The sequence below is a fragment of the Dipodomys ordii genome, unplaced genomic scaffold (assembly GCF_000151885.1).
Source record: "Dipodomys ordii isolate 6190 unplaced genomic scaffold, Dord_2.0 Scaffold57, whole genome shotgun sequence".
In the NCBI taxonomy this organism is placed as follows: Eukaryota; Metazoa; Chordata; class Mammalia; order Rodentia; family Heteromyidae; genus Dipodomys; species Dipodomys ordii.
The window spans coordinates 800,621-820,311 of record NW_012267273.1 but is presented as its reverse complement, the minus strand read 5'-3'; the positions used below and the strand labels follow the sequence as shown (position 1 = coordinate 820,311).

Sequence of the window (19,691 nt, the reverse complement as noted above, 5' to 3'; positions counted from 1 at the left end):
TTTCCTTTCTTTCTCTCTTTCCTTCCTTCCTTCCTTTCTCTCTTTCCTTCCTTCCTTCCTCTCTCTCTTTCCTTCCTTCCTTCCTTCCTTCCTTCCTTCCTTCCTTCCTTTCTTTCTTTCTTTCCTTGTCCAAGATCAGTATTAAATTCAGTGCCTGATGTTTTCACTCAGTGGCGAGTGCTATAACTGAGTCATGTCTTCAACTCTGAGAAGACTTTTACTTCCAATTAACCACCAAAAAAAGCCAAAATTGCAGATGTGGCTCAACTGGTAGAGCACTGGTCTTGAGGAAAAAAGTTTAGGGGCAGAGCCTAAGCCCTGAGTTCAAGCCCCAGGACTGGCACAAGAAAAATGACCATTGATCTGATGTAAATCTATATTGCAAACTCCAAGGAAACCACTAATATATATATATATATATATATTTATTTATTTAAATTTAATTTTGTTTTATTTGTGAACATACTGTACAGAGGGGTTACAATTACATGGGCAGGATAATGCGTACATTTCTTATCAAGCACTGCATCCTCCTCCTTTGTTTACCCTTCACATCCCTTCCCAGCCTCCCCCCTCCCCCCCAATCCCAATCCTTCTCCTTCCCCCCTTCCCCCCCCCACCGACGTTGTAAAGCTCGTTAAAAATATTTTTTAAAGAAGAATAACATCGAGGACAACTTGGTCTACATAGTAAAATGCTGGCAGGAAAGAAAAGGGGAAAGAAGGGAGGAAGAAAGGAAAAGAAAGGGACAGAAGGTTACCTAGGGGAAGGAAGGAAAAAGAAAAAGAGAAAGGAGAGAAAGAAAGCAGGGAAGAAGCAGGACCTGGTGATGTAGTTTCATGGCAGAATGCTTGTGTAGCATGTACAGGGCTTTACACTCCCTATGCGCAAATACCTGCTCATTTCCCCACAAAACGAAAACCTCAAAGAAAGAATAGCACATTAATGTATAGAGGAGACTTTAGAGCAAAGGAAAATACCAGGAATAAAGAGATGATAGATCATGAGCTGGCAGTGTGGTTCAAGTAAGCCTCAATAGTGTGAGGCCCTGAGTTCAAGCCCCAGCACTATCTAAAGAATATAATGAAAATAAAAATACTTAAAACAATGATAAGAAACTAATAAGCCTATTTGAAAATGGTCCTAAGGCATGAACAAACACTTCAGTGAAGGAGATATTCAGATAGCAAAGAAGATAGCAAATGTGGCCTATAGAAATATATCACCAGGAAAATATAAACTAAGGCACCAATGAAAAACCACTATATAACTATTAAAATGGCCAAAATCCATTTTGAAAATACCAAGTGCTGGTGACAATGTGAAGCAACAAGAGAATTCTCATTTATTCCTGGGGGGCATGCAGAAAAATTTAACCAATTTTGGAGGATGGGTTTTCTTTGAAATACTAATTAATTTATTTCACAGTTATTCCTTTTCCAGTCATATGGTGAATATGTTTAAAGACAATAATTGTCTTACTCTTTTTTTGTTTTGTTTTGTTTAAAGTATAAGTTGTTTTTCTTTTATCTATTTGTCAGTTGTGGGGCTTGAACTCTGGCCTGGGCACTGTCCCTGAGCTCTTCAGTTCAAGGTGAATGCTCCACCACTTGAGCCACAGAACCACTTCTATTTTGACAGTTTCTTACAAAAATACATATACTCTTGTCACACAATCCTGAAGTTACACTTATGGGTATTTTCCCAATGGAGTTAGTCTATGTCCACACAAAAATTTAAACACAGATGTTTTTAGTGGCCTTAGTCATAATTGGAAAAACCTGGAATCAAAGTGCCATTCAATAAGTAAACCATGATACATCCAAACAATGGAAACTTACCAGGAACTAAAAAGAAATAAGCTGTCAAGTCATAGAAAAGGAGGAAACAAACAAGCACACTAATGCAAGAAGACAATATGAAAAGCTTAAATACTTCATGATTCCATTTCTATGATACTCAGGAAAAGGTAAAGCCTTAGAAATAGTAAAAAACTCAGTGCTTGCCAAGGGGTCGGGGAGGAGAGCTGAACCCTCACATGCAGGATCTGGGGGTCAGGAAAACATCCCTATATAGTACTGTACTGGTGGCTACATGACATGACAAATTCATCAGAATCACTAAACTATTCTACACGAAGCTCTGCGCTGTCCAGTCCAGGGCGAGGTTGGGAGGGTGTGGGGGCAGGGGTCTTCATTTCTACTCAATTTTGCTGTGAACCTAACAATGTTCAAAAATTAAAAGAAAGCCTATAGATTGTGTTGTTACTATTGTTTTTAAACAGTAGCAACAGAGCATAAGAATGCCTTGTTTAGAATAGAGACTGGATAGCAAACCCTAAAGTTTTCTCAAACTTACTGGCATACCACCTTAGCATCCTCAGGACTAGAATTATAGGCATATACCACCACACTCAGTTTTCAGAGCTCTTTTAATATCTAACATCACACACACACACACACACACACACACACACACACACACACACACACACACACACGGTACCGTGGAAGAAACTAGGAATCTATGTTAGTTATAATACAGATGAGCTGGGTTGGATTACATCCCTCTGTTCTTTTTCTGGGTCACAGATAAACAATACAATCTCAGCAAGGCTGTTTAATAGTAAAGTGATCTCAAGAAAGGCTAAAGGAGAGTAGCCCCAACAGAAATGCATTCTGGGAATTGCCTATACTTTTAAATTTTATTTCTATATACCTGATTTAAAAAAGCTTTTACAGAGTGAGGCAAAGGGGTGACAAGGTTCAAAAGAGAAATGTACTGATTACCTGACTGATTATCCTTCTGTACATCACCTCTACACTCATGATAACATGTTTTTTTAAGAAAGGGTTTACATCATAGTAGGCAAAGATAATATAATAATATACAGACTGCTTTTTGATACTTTGATTGCCATGATGAGACTAGAACCCAACGACCGAGATGTGGCACATAAAATTTCTACCACTGACCTACAACCAAAGCAAAATTTGCCCAGTCTTCAATTTCTTTACTATTCTGTTATAAAAATGAAAGAGTCTGTTGGCTTATGCCTATAATCCTAGCTACGTAGTATGCTGAAATCTGGAGGATCATGGTTCAAAGCAGAACATTCCAAGAGACTCCATCTCCAAAGTCCAGCAAAAAGGTAGATTGAAAGTAGAGCTCAAGTGTTTAGGTACCACCTTTGCCAAGCAAGCAAATCTGGTACCCCTTGAGTTCAAACTGAGATATTGTCAACTGTGTGTGTGTGTGTGTGTGTGTGTGTGTGTGAGAGAGAGAGAGAGAGAGAGAGAGAGAGGGAGAGAGAGAGACTATAGAAAGCATAAACTAACATATAAACAAACATCAGAAATTTTCAGAATACAAAAGGACCAAAATAAAATATGAAAGTAATGAAAATTTTAAACAAATACTGCAAATTTACTAAATAGAAATAAAAGTGATTGTGTTCAATAATGTCTGGAAAAAATTAGTTGGTTGAGATTGTTATAAAATATTTTTTCATGAGAAAAATTATTTTTTCTTAAAGAGAAGACGAAAATGTAAGAATTAAGCTGGGCACTGATGGCTCACAGATATAATCCTCCTCAGAAGGCTGTGCTCTGAGGAGCAGGCAGGAAAGTCCATGAGACTCTAATCTCCAATTAACCACCATCAACAAACAAATAAACAAATATCTGAGGTTCAAGTGGTAAAGTGCCAAGTTTGAGCACAAAAATCTCAAGCCATGAAATCAAGCCTCAGGACCAGCATAAAACAGAAAAGAAAATGTAAGTATTAATAGAATAGCAGATGCAACTTGGATACAAATGTCAAGGGCCCATTAGCAGGAGGGATGATGAATGCCCAACGCTGCAGGCGTAGGGGAAATGACTTACCCATGTTTCCAGCCAGAAGTATCTTGTTGCAGGAGTCAGTGTACAGCGATGTCAGAGAGATGGCAGAATGTTTTGTGAAGGGGAGCATGTCTTTTAGAAGTTTCCCCTAAATAAAGGTCAGGGTAAATAGACCTTTCTTTCGTGATCAAAAGCTATCTAATCTCTCTATGTAACCCAGCTCCAGAATTACCTCTACTACTTTAGAAGACACGGGTCTCATTTTTGTAAGTCAAAATAATTTGCAACTACCACTAGGGAAATTTCTTGGAAACTAAACACTCCAAAGGCTCTAAAGATATCACCAAACATTCATCATAAGCATGCAGACTCATTATACGTTGCCTGTATAACTTGAGGCTGTCCAGAACTCTCTTTATGAGATTCCCCAGATGGTATTTTCCAATTACATATTCATCTTCCACATACAATTACATATTCTCATTGTAAACATTGTTTTAGGTATAAGGGTATCCCCATTGTTTGCAATAGGAACCTTTGCCTATTTACTTTGGTAGATGTGTCCAAGATAAGGGGTTGCTAGAGATTAAACTTCAGTGTTTTTGAGTGTTTAGTATGAGCTAGCCCTGAAATGGAGTTTCATACATATTATGGCATGTGAAGACTAGACATGCAAGCTTGATAACAGAGAGTTGGAGTCATCTACTCGTTTTCTGAGACTACTTGGATGTAATCTCTTCTCCTATTTCTCTCTTTTCATTGCCATGGGTGGGGGGTAAAGGCATGGCTTCAACAGTAAAAACAACTCAGAAATAGTTTGTCTTTTCAAGTCAGGGCTTTCACGGATAACCTGTGATCTCAAGAGAGCTTTGAGGCTGACTTGCTCGGGTGGCCATGCTTTCTATGTCGTGGATTCCTTTCAGGTACTGGGTACCATCTCCAAGTCTTCCATTGTAGCAAGGAGCTTTCCCACAAGTGGGGTCACCTCCATGTCTGTCTTAGGATTCCCCATCATCATCACCAGTCTATTGCCAATCCTTTCATTGTCTTCTGTACTCTAAATGCTCCCTGATTTGTCTTCCTAAACTAGGATGTACACCCTCCACCACAAATCTTCTCAATACAAATTATTTTTTTTCAGTGTTTAAACACACTGAAAATGATCATCTCCCAACAGTTTGAATCACTGAAAATTAGCCATGTGATCAATATTTATGATCCATTATTAATATCCTTTAATATTATTTAAGTACCAAATAAAATATTGAATGACATGTAGGTATAGCTCAGATTAAAAGGAAATTTTGACATAATAAACAGTTTTAATAGTTTGACTTCTTAAGTTACTTTTAAGTTACAAAACTGGCCTATTGTAAGGTGTGAATCAAGCAATCAGTGAGCAGGTTGCAAAACCATTTCCTGAGCTTCAGGCTGAAAAATAGTAGATTTGGATTTATAGGGAAGGAAACCAAGATATCAAGATTCATTTAATTGCTCTGAGTGTGTGTGTGTGTGTGTGTGTGTGTGTGTGTGTGTGTGTTAGTCCTGGGGCTTGAACTTAGTGCCTGGACACTGTCTCTGAGCTTTTGTCCTCTACCACTTGAGCCCCAGGTCCACTTCCAGCTTTACGGTAGTTAGTTGGAGATAAAGAGTCTGATGGGCTTTCCTGCCTGGGCTCGCTTTGAACCTCAAATCGCAGGCTCCTGAGTAGCTAGGATTACAGGTGTAAGCCATTTCAATACTTGGCTAATTGCTTGCCTTTATCTTCTATTCTATTCCCAGGAAATACCAAGCCCCACTACCTCCATGGTCCACAAACGGAGGTGTCCATCTTCATTTGCGGTGACTAGCAGAGGAGGCTGAGCTTCTACTATAGTGGTGGCTGCAAGATGTTTCTTGCTTGCTGTCTGTTGCTCTGAGACATTGTCTGTTTGCTCACCTATTGGAGAAAATAATACCATCCACGGGATTTGCAAAGCTAGGAATCCCACATTTTATGGAATATAGAAGAGAGAAGGAGGAAAATAGCAAAACAACACGTTATTCTTCAGAAACATTTTGTTTCAACTTGAGAGAAATCCACAAGGCAGACAGTAAAAAGGCCTTAAAATGTAATCTTTGATCACTGAAAAACATCGAAAAAGCTTGTTTTTGGTTCATTGCAAAAGCCTTCCGAAGCTGTTCATGGCAGCTAAAAATGATATTCATCTTAATGCATCCATAAAGCCTTGGAAATCTAAAAGTTGTAGGGAAATGTGCTAAAGATTAAAAATTTCCACAATAGTTTGGATTTTCATTATATCTTATAAAGATCTATTGCAATGCAACTGCTTGGCATAGTGCTTGCCTAGCACATGTAAGGCCTTTTAGTCTATGTCCTCACCACTGCAAAAAGAAATGAAAGGAGCTGATTATTCTGAAGAAGAGAGATGGGCTAGTGACTGAGAAGGCTGAGATCTGGAGGACTGAGGTTCAAAGTCAGCCTGGCCAGAGAATTCTCAGAGATTTACTTTCCAATTAACTAGCAAAAAGTTGGAATGTGGGCATAGTTCAAATGGTAGAGCACCAACCATGATGGAAAACACCAAGTGAGAGTGCAAGGCCCTGTGTTCAAGCTCTATATTGGTTCCAAAAGAGGGGGCGGGGAAGAGAGATATGACACTGACCTTTAACTTCACTTTCATGTATGCTTTGCTTGCTTCCCTGGGTGAGGGGCAAAAAAAGAGAAAGCTCATTGGCCATTGTAAGCAAATGAGACATGCTAAATGAACAAGTTCTTAAGGTAGTTAAGTTTGCATTCCTAAGCACCATCTTAAAAATATTTTTTAATTAGGTCTTTGAAGAAAACTGTACTGCCAAGATTTTCATATTCATAAAGAATTCAGAACACAATGATATTCTACTAGCTCAGGATTAGCCCAATAAGAAAGCAATTAAATACCCATGGCATACTTAGCTCTTAGTGTAAATTATTCTTAATTCTATGAACAACCATAACACTTAGTGTTTATCTCCTCTCTCCCCCCTTTTTTAAACTAGTGTGGAAACAAATTTGGGTGAGTGATCTCGCTAAATGGCGAAGTTGGATTCAAGAACTAGCTTGGCTAGCTTTCACATCAATCATGCACTTTATTCTTTCCATCCTCCTAGTTAGTAGTTGGAAAATATGTATATCTTGTTTTTACTGTGAAAATTTTCTTTTGAATAAAATCCTAACTAGAAATGTAATGTGCAAAGAATACATAAAATTGAATCATTGAAAACAACTACATTGTTTTACATGTATTATATAGAATTACATTAAATCTGATCTCTTCTCTATGTGAAATATGGCACCACTTTTTTAGCAAAAGAGATCATCTAAAATTATCTTCTTATTTTATGAATATAACACTAGCATGCACAACTTTATTAATGATCATGTATTGATTATTCACAGGTGTGAAGCTTAAAAACAATGTATGGATATGAAACAATGTAAACAACTGATTTTTTAAAAAAGAAAAAAAATAGTTTGTATGCACACATCTTTGCCATCCATCAGAGGAGTAGCATGGTGCTCATGTAAGGAGAAAACACACTGTGTGTGTCTTGCTTACCTTGCTACTCTGTGGACCCTTGCTAGAATCACATTGGGTTGAAGAGCATATGGAATCTTGACTTAATTTCCTATAAAGAAGGGAGAAATTCCAGGGATGGATGGTTAAGATAGTCTATCATTCTCAGGAGTCAATTGCTTCTTTCACCATCATTAGATACTGGGCCACCCATTTATGAAACTAATCACATGCTACACTTTTTTTTTTTTTGGGTCCGGTTGTGGGGCCTGAACTCTGGGCCTGGGCGCTGTCCCTCAGCTCTTCAGCTCAAGGCTAGCTCTCTACCACTTGAGCCACAGCGCCACTTCCGGCTTTTTTCTTTTTGCTTATGTGGTGCTGAGGAATCGAACCCAGGGCCTCAGGCATGCAAGGCAAGCACTCTACCACTGAGCCACCTTCCCAGCACCACCACATGCTACACTTTTTAATGAATGTTCATTAATGTATTATGGGTGGACATTCCTGGATCAAACTGCTGAAGGCTTAGCAAGTAAATGGTACTGTTCCCTGGATTTGGGGAATCCAAAGTCTGGCCTGGTTCATTGCTAGCTCTAGATTGATTCCTAGGCTCTTGGCCTAGGAATCCCTGAAATGGTAGGGATTGGTCCATTGGCAGCTAGCAAGTGCTTCCTGAACTCTGGTAGTTCATTGGCCTGATCCTGCCATTGCTGTACTTTGCTGGAAGGGGCTGCTAAGTGATTGGGATGCTGGTGCAGAGTTACACAGAATACAGCCTCAATATATCCAAGTGATTGGATGACATTTTAAGCCACGAAGTAGAGAAGATGCTATATTTTGAATCACAAGTGGATGATCCCAGACCAGCACAGAAACCTGTGTTTTTTCTTCAGAGACATATTTAGCATTGTCAAGTGCCAAATGCAACTAGAACAATCCCTAGAGTTCTAATGCAAAATACAAGAAAATACTCTGTGTGTGTGTGTATGTATGTTAGTCCTGGGACTTGAACTTTGGTCCTGAGTGCCATCCCTACCCTTTCTCTAGGCCATGGCTCTTCCACTTGAGCCACAGCTTCACTTCTGGCTCTTTGGTGTTTAATTGGGGATAAGAATCTCAGACTTGGGCTGGGAAGGTGGCTCAGTGGTAGAGCGCTTGCCGTGCATGCCTGAGGCCCTGGGTTCGATTCCTCAGCACCACATAAGCAAAAAGAAAAAAGCTGGAAGTGGTGCTGTGACTCAAGCGGTAGAGCGCTAGCCTTGAGCTGAAGAGCTGAGGGACAGCGCCCAGGCCCAGAGTTGAGGCTCCACGACCGGACCCCCGCCCCCCCGCAAAAAAAAAACAAAAAAGAATCTCAAACTTTTCTGCTGGGGCTGGTTTTGAACCACAGACTTCAGATCTCAGCCTTCTGAATAGCTAGATGACAGGTGTGGGCCACGGGCACCAGCTTAAAAATACTTTAAATATTTAACAAACATGAGAGAATGGAGATTGCACAGTTGTATAGGGTGATCTACCTTTGGCTTCATATCAGTGGCTGCAGTGCTAGATTTTGGTTCAAAGTGTGGCCCAGAGAACATTTGTAGCACCATTGTAAAGGGAGTTGTGTGGTCCCTGATGTGATGTGGAACCCCACAGGGTGTTAGATCCAGGAGGGCCACCCCAACTACCTACAGATGGGAATCGCAAGGAACATTGAAGCCAAGAAATCAGCTTAAATTACATCTTCCTTCAGCAGATCCTTAGTACAGGGTGACTGAGGTCACTTGTGTTAAGTCCTACATGGTAATAAATGATGAGGAAGTACTAGTTACCTTGCACATTCAGGAGTGCGGAAGAGGAAAAGTATGTCATTAATTCTGTAGCGCTTGGGATCCAAGTCAGGGTCTGTATTGAAGCAGTCTTCAGGTCGGTACCTTACAATAAATGTGCATTTATTTACATGGTTAACTCATGAATTAATGAACTTGCATTATTTACAATGTCTACCCTTTGCAAACCTAACCAGCTCCTAAAAAACTATTGAATATGTATTGAATATAAATATGAATATATATTGAATACAAAAAGAATACTTAGAGGTTGAATATACTTAGGTTGAATTACTTAGAGTTTGAATATACTTTTCTATGATAAAACTAATAATTTAATGATTTAGAAGTGTTTTAATTCAATTAACTGGAAAAGTCTTCTTATCTATAGGTCAGATCCTGGCTTATATAATCCTATGAGGACCTTCCTGGAAGCTTCATACAAATTACTTTCTTTTTCTTTTCTTTCTTTCTTTCCTTCCTTCCTTCCTTTCTTTTCTTTCTTTCTTTCTTTCTTTCTTTCTTTCTTCCTTTTCCTTTCTTTCTCCTTCTTTCTTTCTTTCCTTTCTCTTTCTCTTTTCTTTCCTTTCTTTTCTTTCTCCTTCCTTCCTTTCTTTCTCTTTCTTTCTTTCCTTCCTTCCTTTCTTTCTCTTTCTTTCTTTCCTTCCTTCCTTTCTTTCCTTTCTTTCTCTTTCTTTCTTTCTATGCTGGGATTTGAACTCATAGCCTCTCACTTGCTAGGTAAGCATTCTACCACTTAACTCTACCATACTACCAACATTTTTGCTTTAGTTTGTTTTTCAGATCGAGTCTTAGGTTTTGCCCCAGGGGCAGCCTGGACCTCAATCTTTATCTCTGCCTTTCATGTAAATCAGGCCACCAATCCACACCAGGATACCCAGCTTGGTTTTAGAGTACATTCTCACTAATTTATTGCCTAGGCAAAAAATGGAATCAAACTGGGATCATTTCATCTCTGCCTTCTATATAGCTGGGATTATAGGCATGTACCACCATGCCTGGACAGCTTCTGAATAGATTTAGCGACAGATTTGAGTAGAACATGCTTACTATCTCCAAGGAGCCTATCACTGATTAAGTCTCCAGGTTTTCTAGTTATTGTGGAGGTGTCCTTGAAGGGAATAGTTGAACCATCCCTTTCTTTTGTGACTTTCTGCCATCTACAATCTATAAGGTGGAGTTTTGCTCCATCGCTTGCTCCCATTGTGATGTGCTGCACCAGCCCAAAGCAACAGGGAAGAATAATCTGAGACCTGAACCTCTTATACCCTGAGCCAGAAATAATCTTCTTAAACTAATTAACTCAGGTATATGTTACAATAACAGATAGACTAACACAGTGATAAAGAAGTCTTGTGAGGGAGTAAACCAAGCATAGAGGAGAAGTCTATATACTTGACTTGTGGAGCTCCAACTTTTCAGGTATTTCTGCTCTGCAGAAAAGCTGAATGGTTAAACGGTGTACTATTTATCAAAAACAATGTTGAATTTGCACCCCTCCAAATGCATGGAGCTAAAAGCATTAACCAGTGAAGGGATTTTATGTTTGTTTGTTTGTTTGTCGGTCGTGGGGCCTGAATTCTAGCCCTGGGCACTGACCCTGAGCTCTTCAGCTTAAGGCTAGCGCTCTACCACTTGAGCAACAGTGCCACTTCTAGCTTTTTCTGCTTATGTGGTGCTGAGGAATAGAACCCAGGGCCTCATGCTTACAAGGCAAGCACTCTACCACTGAGCCACCTTCCTAGCCCCAGTGAAGGGATTTTAGACAAGGTTTGAGGTAGAGGAAGAAATGGCCTCTACCGTAAATGTGGAAACAGTATTCAATTTTTGAACTTTTAAAGCTGAGCCTATATTATCTCACATAGTCATTTGCTAAGCTATACACTTTGCAAAATACTCTAGTGATTCAAAATAGTTGCTTTTACATCATCATTGGCCTATAGGAGTGAGATGCTATGAATTGTCCATACTAGTGAGCCTTTTGGCAAAATGCTTCCTTCAACCACAGGTGGTCCTTCAGAAACTCCATCATAAGCTGGGAAATCGTCATGAGAGTACCTTTCTCATTGGCTCAGGCATTAAGCCTGGAATTATCTGCTCTTCCTTGTTACTAGTGAGACATATACAAGTGGACAAAGTGTGCAAACTGCTTAAGAAAGGGAGGAATCAAATGACAACTTTGCAAGAGAAGATGCACAGGATGTCCACAAGAACATGGCCTGAGGTATAGAGAGAGGGATCTGAACAGTCACTCTAAGTAAAATTTCAAAAGAGAATATACTCAGAGTCCAGACAAGAATGCCAAGTACTAGAACTGGAGAGTTAAGAGACTGTTTATGCATTTCTTTCTGATTTTCCCCACATACTTTTCCTTCTTTTATTCTCCTGTCCTTTATACTTCTTTCCTTTTCCCAAATGCTTGGATGAACTTGGTTTTATTTGTATTTATGCTAACATTCTTAGCCATCTTGTACCCAATACAACTTAAAAATTTTACTAACTCCTGCCCCCCTTCCTTAACATAGAGTATCCATACCTGGTTGCTGTTAATACATCTCATTTGGACAACTTGGAAAAACGTATTTACCATCCATCCATATAAATAGTACAGTGTCACACTACTAGCTTTACAAGTGAGGGCATTTAGAAATGGATGACAAGGGTGGATAAATGTTTGGATTATGATATAGAACACCTTGATTAAGTGGCTGAGCTATTGAATTGCATCTGCCACACCAGGCCTTGCTGGCATCATCTTGAAATAAATGGATATGGATGTGTTGGGGTGGTGAGTGGAAAGGCAAATCCTAGGATGCCTCTCATCAGTTGACATTCGTGATGAGGTAGATGCTGGTAGCATTGGGAATACAGAAATGGGAGAGGTTTGGGGGAAATGACAGGTTGGGAAGGCTCAATCATTGTCAAGGCTGAAGGGTCTACAGGGCAAGGCAGATGGGAATCACTAGCAGATAATGGCTATGCATGTTTGAATTTCGGGGGATACGAGTATTTGAAGTTATTATGTACTTTAAGTATTTGTTGAGGTTATAATTGTGGACAAGCTCACACATGGAAATATCATACTTGCATTCATGGGAAGGCATAAAAGTGAAAGGTACTTGTACTGTAAATAATTAAGGTCCACCTTCCATCCTGGTATTTAGGCATTAAGAATATGGTCTCTATGAATATAACCTCCAGAAAAGCCTCCCGTGATAGTCATCAACACTGTCAATTGCTTTTATTTTTTACTTTGTGTGCACGTGTGTATATACGTGTGTATGTGTGTGTTTGTGAGTGGGCAAGTGCACATATGTACACTGGTTCTAGGGCTTGAACTAAGCTTGGATGCTATCCTTGAGCTTTATTTGCTCAAGCCTAGCACTCTGCCGCTTGAGCCACAGCTTCATTTCCAGCTTTTTGGTGGTTAATTGCTCAGCCTGTTGAGTAGCTAGGATTACAGGTGTGAATAACTGGCACCCAGCAAATTGATTTGTTCTTTATCTTTCTTTCCTTTCTGTCTTCTTTGTTTCCTCCCTCCCTCCCTCCTTCCCTCCCTCCCTTCGTTCCTTCCCTTTCTTTCTCTTTCCTTTTTTTAGTATTGCATGCTATTTTGGCTTTCTGCATTAAAACCTTTATATTATTTAAGGCAAATACACAACTTACACATCTTTGACAGACGAAGTTGTAAAATTCCACAAGATGATCATACCATTTAAGGTTCCAGCAACTATCAGATTAAATCCTTCTGCTTCCAATAAATCAATACAGTTTACCTCAGTACTGATGGCAGGACTCTAAAGAAAGAAGAAAACATACTCACTGTTTTGTAGGCATAAAATATCCAGCTCTACTCTAAACAATATATGCAAATTAATTGTGATCAACCTAAAATGTCACAAGTTTTTAAAAGTATGAAATCTATTATTTTGTCATTACGAAGTTTTAACTTGCAAAGTTCACTAAAACAGCAAACTACACTCTCCCTCTTCACTGCCTCTTTGCCCTTACCCTTGATGTGTTCTTCCTTAAGCAACTAGTGGATTACCATGTTTCTCTTCCCTTTAAACTTCTTGAAAGGTTATTCCACCTTAGCTGGACTACAGCTTTCTTTCCCTTGACTCTAGTTTCTACTTTATACCACTCTGTGGAAGCTTTTTGTATTTATTATGAATTCTTCATATTGCCAGTTATATATGCTATTTTCTCTTTCTTTCCTTCCATTCTCTTTCTTCTTTTCTCTCTTCCTCCCTCCCTCCCTCTTTCTCACTCACTCTTTCTCTCTTTCTTTCTTTCTTTCCTTCCTTCCTTCCTTCCTTTCTTCTTTCTTTCTTTCTTTCCTTTCCTTCCTTCCTTTTTCTTTCTTTCCTTTCCTTTTTTCTTTCTTTCCTTTCTTCTTTCTTTCTTTCCTTCTTTCTCTTTCTTTCTTTCTCTTTCTTTCTTTCCTTTCTTTCTTTCTTTCTTTCCTTCCTTCCTTCCTTCCTTTCTTCTTTCTTTCCTTCCTTCCTTTTTCTTTCTTTCTTTCCTTTCTTTCTTTCTTTCTTTCTTTCCTTCTTTCTCTTTCTCTTTCTTTCTTTTTTTCTTTCCTTCCTTCCTTCCTTCCTTCCTTCCTTCCTTCCTTCCTTCCTTCCTTCCTTCTTTCTTTTCTTTCTTTTGTAGGGCTTGAACTCAGGCACTGTCCCTGAACTTTTTTTGCTCAAGCTAGCACTATACCATTTTGAGCCAACATGCGATGGTTAATTGGGGATAATGGTCTCATGAACTTTCTTACCCAAGTTGGCTTCAAACCATGATCCCCAGACCTCAGCCTGATAAGAAGCTAGGGTTATAGGCGTGAGCCACCAGCGCCTGGCATATATATTATTTTCAATTATCCTAGTATTTGCGGGACACTGTACTTCATAGAATATAAATTTACATAGGATGTTTGTGATCTGAGAAATGTATACTAATTTTAAATACCCAGATTTAAAGTGCTGATTGCTGAGTAATTTCAAAGTGTTGTGTTGGAAGCATGCATAGGAGTTGCTGGGACTTAGAAGAATAACATGTAAGTTACATTAGAGATCTTTTGCTCCTGCAACTTTCCTTTCTTCTCTCCTTTCTGAAACATTTTCTTGACAGTGATCTATCTTGGTTTTGCTTGTGCTATGGTTTAGGTATTGAGCGGCTCCCAAAGGCCTATATATTAAAGGTCAAGGCCCACATCTGTGCTTCCAGTGGTGGAACATTTAAAGGGTGGGTTCTAGCAGAAGGAAGTTAGGTTATTGGAAACGTGATTTTCAAGCAGATATTGGGACCTTCATCTCTTCTTCTTGGTCTTTCTATGTCTGTATCTCTTTCTCTTCTTTTTCCTACTCTCTCTCTCTCTCTCTCAACTCACGTTTTCTCTTACTTCTTTAACTACCATGAGATGTGTAGTGATGAATCTTCTTTTTCTTACTGGGTGCTTTCTTACTTTTTAACCTTTAAAATATTAATATCTGTAGGGTTTGTCTTCCAGTAGTAGTTACCCTAATGTTAATGAGCTAATAATGTATCTTAGTCTTCTCCCCAATGTGTCAGACCTGAATACCGAATATTCAGTATTTTTAGATGGAGCTGAAAAATCAAGTATACAACATGCCAGGTACAGTGGTTCATGCTTATGATCCTAGCTACTCAGAAGGCTGAGATGTAGAGGATCTCAATTACGAGTCAACCAGGGCAGAAAAATTTGAGACTCCATCTTCAATATGAGCAGAAAAGGCTTGTGTAGAGGCATGGCTCAAATGGTAGAGAAGCAGCTGTGAGCCTGTAAGCTTAGTGAGCACAAGACTCTGAGTTCAAGCCCCCATGTTGGCAAAAAGAAATGTACCTGGCATAAAAAAATGATCACATAAAAGCTGGCCAGAAAAAAATGGATGACTATGTTGTGACCTTCTCTTATGGTCCAAAATGTATTATTTTTTTTAGTGAAACATAGGATAATTTGAAAGACCTTACTGTTTTTTTTAAGAGATTAGTTTAGCTAGAAAGATAGAGGCCCAGAGGCATGACTCAAGTGGTAGAGCTTGGGCTTACAAATGCAAAGCCCTGACACAACCCCAATACAGCTAAAATGAGAAACAAGAATTAAAAAAATGTATACAGACAAGCTATTTAGGGATAGAGGAATGGATTTCCTATTGAAGCTTGAAGATTACATATGATTATTTGTAAGTAGTTCCTGATAACCAGAATCCTCTACATCCAGACTCCTAGAACTCAGGCTTCATTCCACAGAAAATGACCCCATATAGAACAAAAGCACAAAAGCTAGGCTACAAGTGTATATACAAATGCATTAACTGAAATATTGTAGATTCAAGGAAGAAATCAAATAATGTAATTCCTTACAAAGGAAAAATCAAAGTTCAATAAAACAAATACAAAGAAACAGTACTTTGAAGAAATGGGGGTGGAGTCAAGGGGAGAAGGAGAGAAGAATGAAGAGGAGAGGTTGAGGAAGAATGCAGTCAAGAATTCAATGTGTATCTTACAAAACTAAAAAGAATGAAGGAAGGGGTGAGCTGGGAAGGATGGGTGAAAATGTTGACATTGATCTAGATGCATTGTATTCATAAACTGTTTTGTTAAATGTACTTTTTGTAGAACTAAAGATAAACAAATCTGAAACTTATATTACAAAAGATACATTCTTCATATAGGACAAGCTATTAAAATGTTAGAAGAGAGAACAACCTAGATATAAAAATGACAGAAGATAGGAACAAATGACCTATACATGTATATAAAAAAAGATACACTCAGCTGGGTGCCTTGGCTCACTACAGTAATGCTAGCTACTCAGGAGGTCGAGATCCGAGGATCATGGCTGAAAGTAAGCCCAGGCAGGAAAGTCCATTAGATGCTTATTTCCAATAAACCACCAGAAAACTGGAAGTGGTGCTGTGGCTCAAGTGGTAGAGTGTTAGCCTTGAGCTGAAGAGCTGAGGGACAGTGCCCAGGCCCAGAGTTCAAGATCCGGGACCACCACCACCAACAACAAAATATCCACTCACCACTAATCAGAAAAATGCAACTAAAGGACATCAAGGTGAATTTTTTTAATCTAAATTTGGAAATGTTAAAATTTGACAACAAACATAGTTGGAAAGGCTATGAAAATATATACAGTTGACTATTGCTAGTGGAAATGCAGAATTGTGAAACTGTTGTGCTGGGAAATTTGGAAAAAATTAGAAAAATTATATAGCATTTACTTTTTGACCCAACAGTCCCTCTTTCAGGAATATATCATTTCCTAGAAAACAAAATTTGGCAATAAATTTGATGAGATTTATTATTTAAAACTTGAAATTACATATTTAAAAGGTATTTATTTATTATTTTTAATAAGTTTTTTCATTGTGAAAATACTGTACAGAGGAATTACAATTACATGAGCAAAATAATAAGTACATTTCTTTTTCTTGAGTAAAAAGCATTTTTATTTTTATATTTTTTTTTCTTATGTGGTGCTGAGGAATCGAACCCAGGGCCTCAAGCATGCAAGGCAAGCACTCTACCACTGAGCCAACTTCCCAGCCCCAGCATTTTTATTTTTAACATGCTGTTTTCTGTTTCTATGTTACTTTTTTTTATTGTGAAAATACCATACAGAGGAGTTGTAATTACATGAGCAAGGTAATGAGTATATTTCTTATCAAGCATTGTTGCCTCCTCCTTTGTTTTCCCCCTACCATCCCTGACCTCCCATCTCCATGACTACACTCTCCTCCTTCCGCCCTGCCAAAGTTGTAAAGTTCATTTTTCACCATAGCATTTTGTACATCTCGTTGTTGTAATGGGTCCACTTGTATCCCTATTTAAACAATTTTTCCCTTCCCCTCCCCAAATTATAGCAACATCAAATACAGTGAAAACAGGGGTTATACCATGGGGGAGGGACATACAAAGCAACAAAAAATCACCTTATAAATACATTAGAAGCAATAGCAAGAAGGAAAAAACCACTTGTGTCCTTATCTTGGGGTTCATTCCACTAACATCAACTTATCTGCCTTTTCTGTTTGACTCAGACATATACTAGTTATTGAAAATAAGGGAAACCATGGGACCTATGTTTCTTTGCACCTGGCTTACTTCACAATATAATTTTTTCCAAGTCTTCCCATTTCCTAACAAATGGGGCAATGCCATTCTTTCTGATGGAGGCATAGTCTTTTGAGGAACCTCCATACTACTTTCCAAAGTGATTGAACAAGTTTACCGTCTCACCAACAATGCAGTAGGGTTCCCTTCTGGCCACACCTGTGGTTGTTGTTATTAGAGTTCTTGATTATAGCCATTCTAACTAGGGTGAGGTGGTCTCTCAGTGTTGTTTTGATTTGCTTTTCTTTTATGGTAGAGAGGTTGAGCATTTCTTTATGTGTCTATTGGCCATATTTCTTTCCTCTTCAGAGAAGTTTCTCTGTAAGTCTTTACAGAGACTTACTTATTGGGCAGTTCTTTCTTTGAGGATTTGTTGTGGGATATTTAATTTTTTGAGTTCTTAAAAGGTATTTATTGAAATAATACTTTAAACCAGAAAATATTGGAATGAACCCAAACACCCACTTTGAACAACTTGCTGAATAAACAATGGTACAACCATTCAAATGAAATATTATAGGGCTTTTAAAAAGAAAGGTGAAATGTGTGAGCTCTTATATCAGAGCAGCACTGTACTGGGTACCAAAAGTGTTCACAGAGGGAGAAGTCACTGAACAACATGTGGTTTGTGCATCAGTGGAAAGGTATTGATTGACACAGTAACAGATACTTAATACGTTATTCAACCAAATGCACCCAATGGATCTTGTTTGGATTCAGGTTGAAACAGAGTAAAACAACAACAATAAACAAAGAAATTCCGAGACAACCTGAGAAAACTGAACCTTGAGTAAACATGTCATTATCTTGAAGACTTCTCATGTTATTTACAAAATTATTTGTGAAAATGACAGCACTTTTTGCCATTTTTTTAGACATTTGTCGTTTATGGCTATTTATGTAAATATGGGACATGTAATGACTGTGTCTAGGATGTGCTTCAAGATTCAGAGGTGCTCGTCAGAGAGCAAAAGCTGAAGCAGAAAAACAGAACATAGCGATTCATTGAAGAAAAAGGTCTTTGGATGTATTTGTAATTCTCCACAGTGCACTGTAACAGAACAACACAAAGGAATGATACTTACACGAACATTTTGAGAAAAGCTTTTCTGAGCTATTAATTCCACAGCATGGAAGGGAATAGTGTCATTCATGTCTTTAGTCTTCAGATGCACAGTGTGGCTACTCAACTGCAGGTAGGGGATGACATCAGGTAGCTCCCACAGCACCGTGAGGCTGATGTCCTCTTCCTTCCCCTGCGTGGACAATTCAAGGGTTACATGGAAAGTTCAATCATTTTCACCTTGTACAGTTAGGATATGCACTGGTGTCACCATCACCCAGCTTTATCATGTCTTACATGTTTGTTCCATGTAGATGCTGCTGCTTTTAGACATTTTAAAAGTTTTATTTTTTTTTATAAATGTTATCAAACTACGTGCATCTTTTTGTTTTGTCGGTTGTGGGGCCTGAACTCTGGGCCTGGGTGCTGTCCCTCAGCTCTTCAGCTCAAGGTGAACGCTCTACCATTGGAGCCACGGGACCACTTCTGGCTTTTTCTGCTTATGTGGTGCTGAGGAATCGAACCCTGGGCATGCTAGGCAAGCACTTTAGCACTCAAACACTCTAGCCTTCTTATTTGATTTGCTTATTTTTTGAGATTTACACAAGTTATCACATGAAAATTATAGGTCATTTGTTTTTCTTTTTAATACTGCCCTATGGGGTTCTATGAATATTTTCCAACTATACTTTCTATTAACTGGTGAGAATCCAGTTTGTTACCAGATTTTCATTGATTGTCTTTGAAGACAAGTGCCATGCTTTCTAGACTTCATGATCAGAGTACAATTATGAAGTTATAGGATATATATATATATATATATGTCAAGGATGTTTTTGCTAATACTGGTTTTGAACCAGGATCCTCCAGATCTGAGCTTCCTGGGTAGCTAGGACTATAGGTGTGAGCCACTAGCATTTAGCTGCTCCCTCCCCTCAATTTTAACATGTGAACAGAACCATGCCTTTTCCCTTTCAGGCCTTAGAAAGGGAGTGTCTGTGACAACTCTCTAATGGGAAGGACACCTTAGTGACTACACTAACTTAAAGAGGGAAAACAGATATATTATTGTGTTTTGGAATACGTCACCAAGACATTCTCTACAGTGCTACATCAGATCGTGCCACAACGGGGGAAAATTCTGTTGAATCAGGAATGATTTTCAGTCAAATAAGAGGTCATTCATCATCTTAAGTAATGCTAGTACTTCATAACTCCTATTATATTCAGTATTCATTTTTGATGGTAGCTTCCAGAGTAG

General features: G+C 38.7%; 1 protein-coding gene across 1 annotated transcript in view; it reads right to left on the bottom strand.

The window, feature by feature from the left end:
* Positions 1-19,691, bottom strand: part of Wdr64 (WD repeat domain 64) — a 151,008-nt gene that overhangs the window by 53,586 nt on the left and 77,731 nt on the right. The window contains exons 15-21 of the mRNA XM_013021734.1: positions 18,453-18,623; positions 12,898-13,028; positions 9,214-9,315; positions 7,442-7,511; positions 6,509-6,545; positions 5,645-5,781; positions 3,885-3,990 (exon numbers count right to left, since the gene is read on the bottom strand). Coding sequence (XP_012877188.1) covers positions 3,885-3,990; positions 5,645-5,781; positions 6,509-6,545; positions 7,442-7,511; positions 9,214-9,315; positions 12,898-13,028; positions 18,453-18,623 — 754 coding nt within the window. The remainder of the gene's footprint in view (positions 1-3,884; positions 3,991-5,644; positions 5,782-6,508; positions 6,546-7,441; positions 7,512-9,213; positions 9,316-12,897; positions 13,029-18,452; positions 18,624-19,691) is intronic.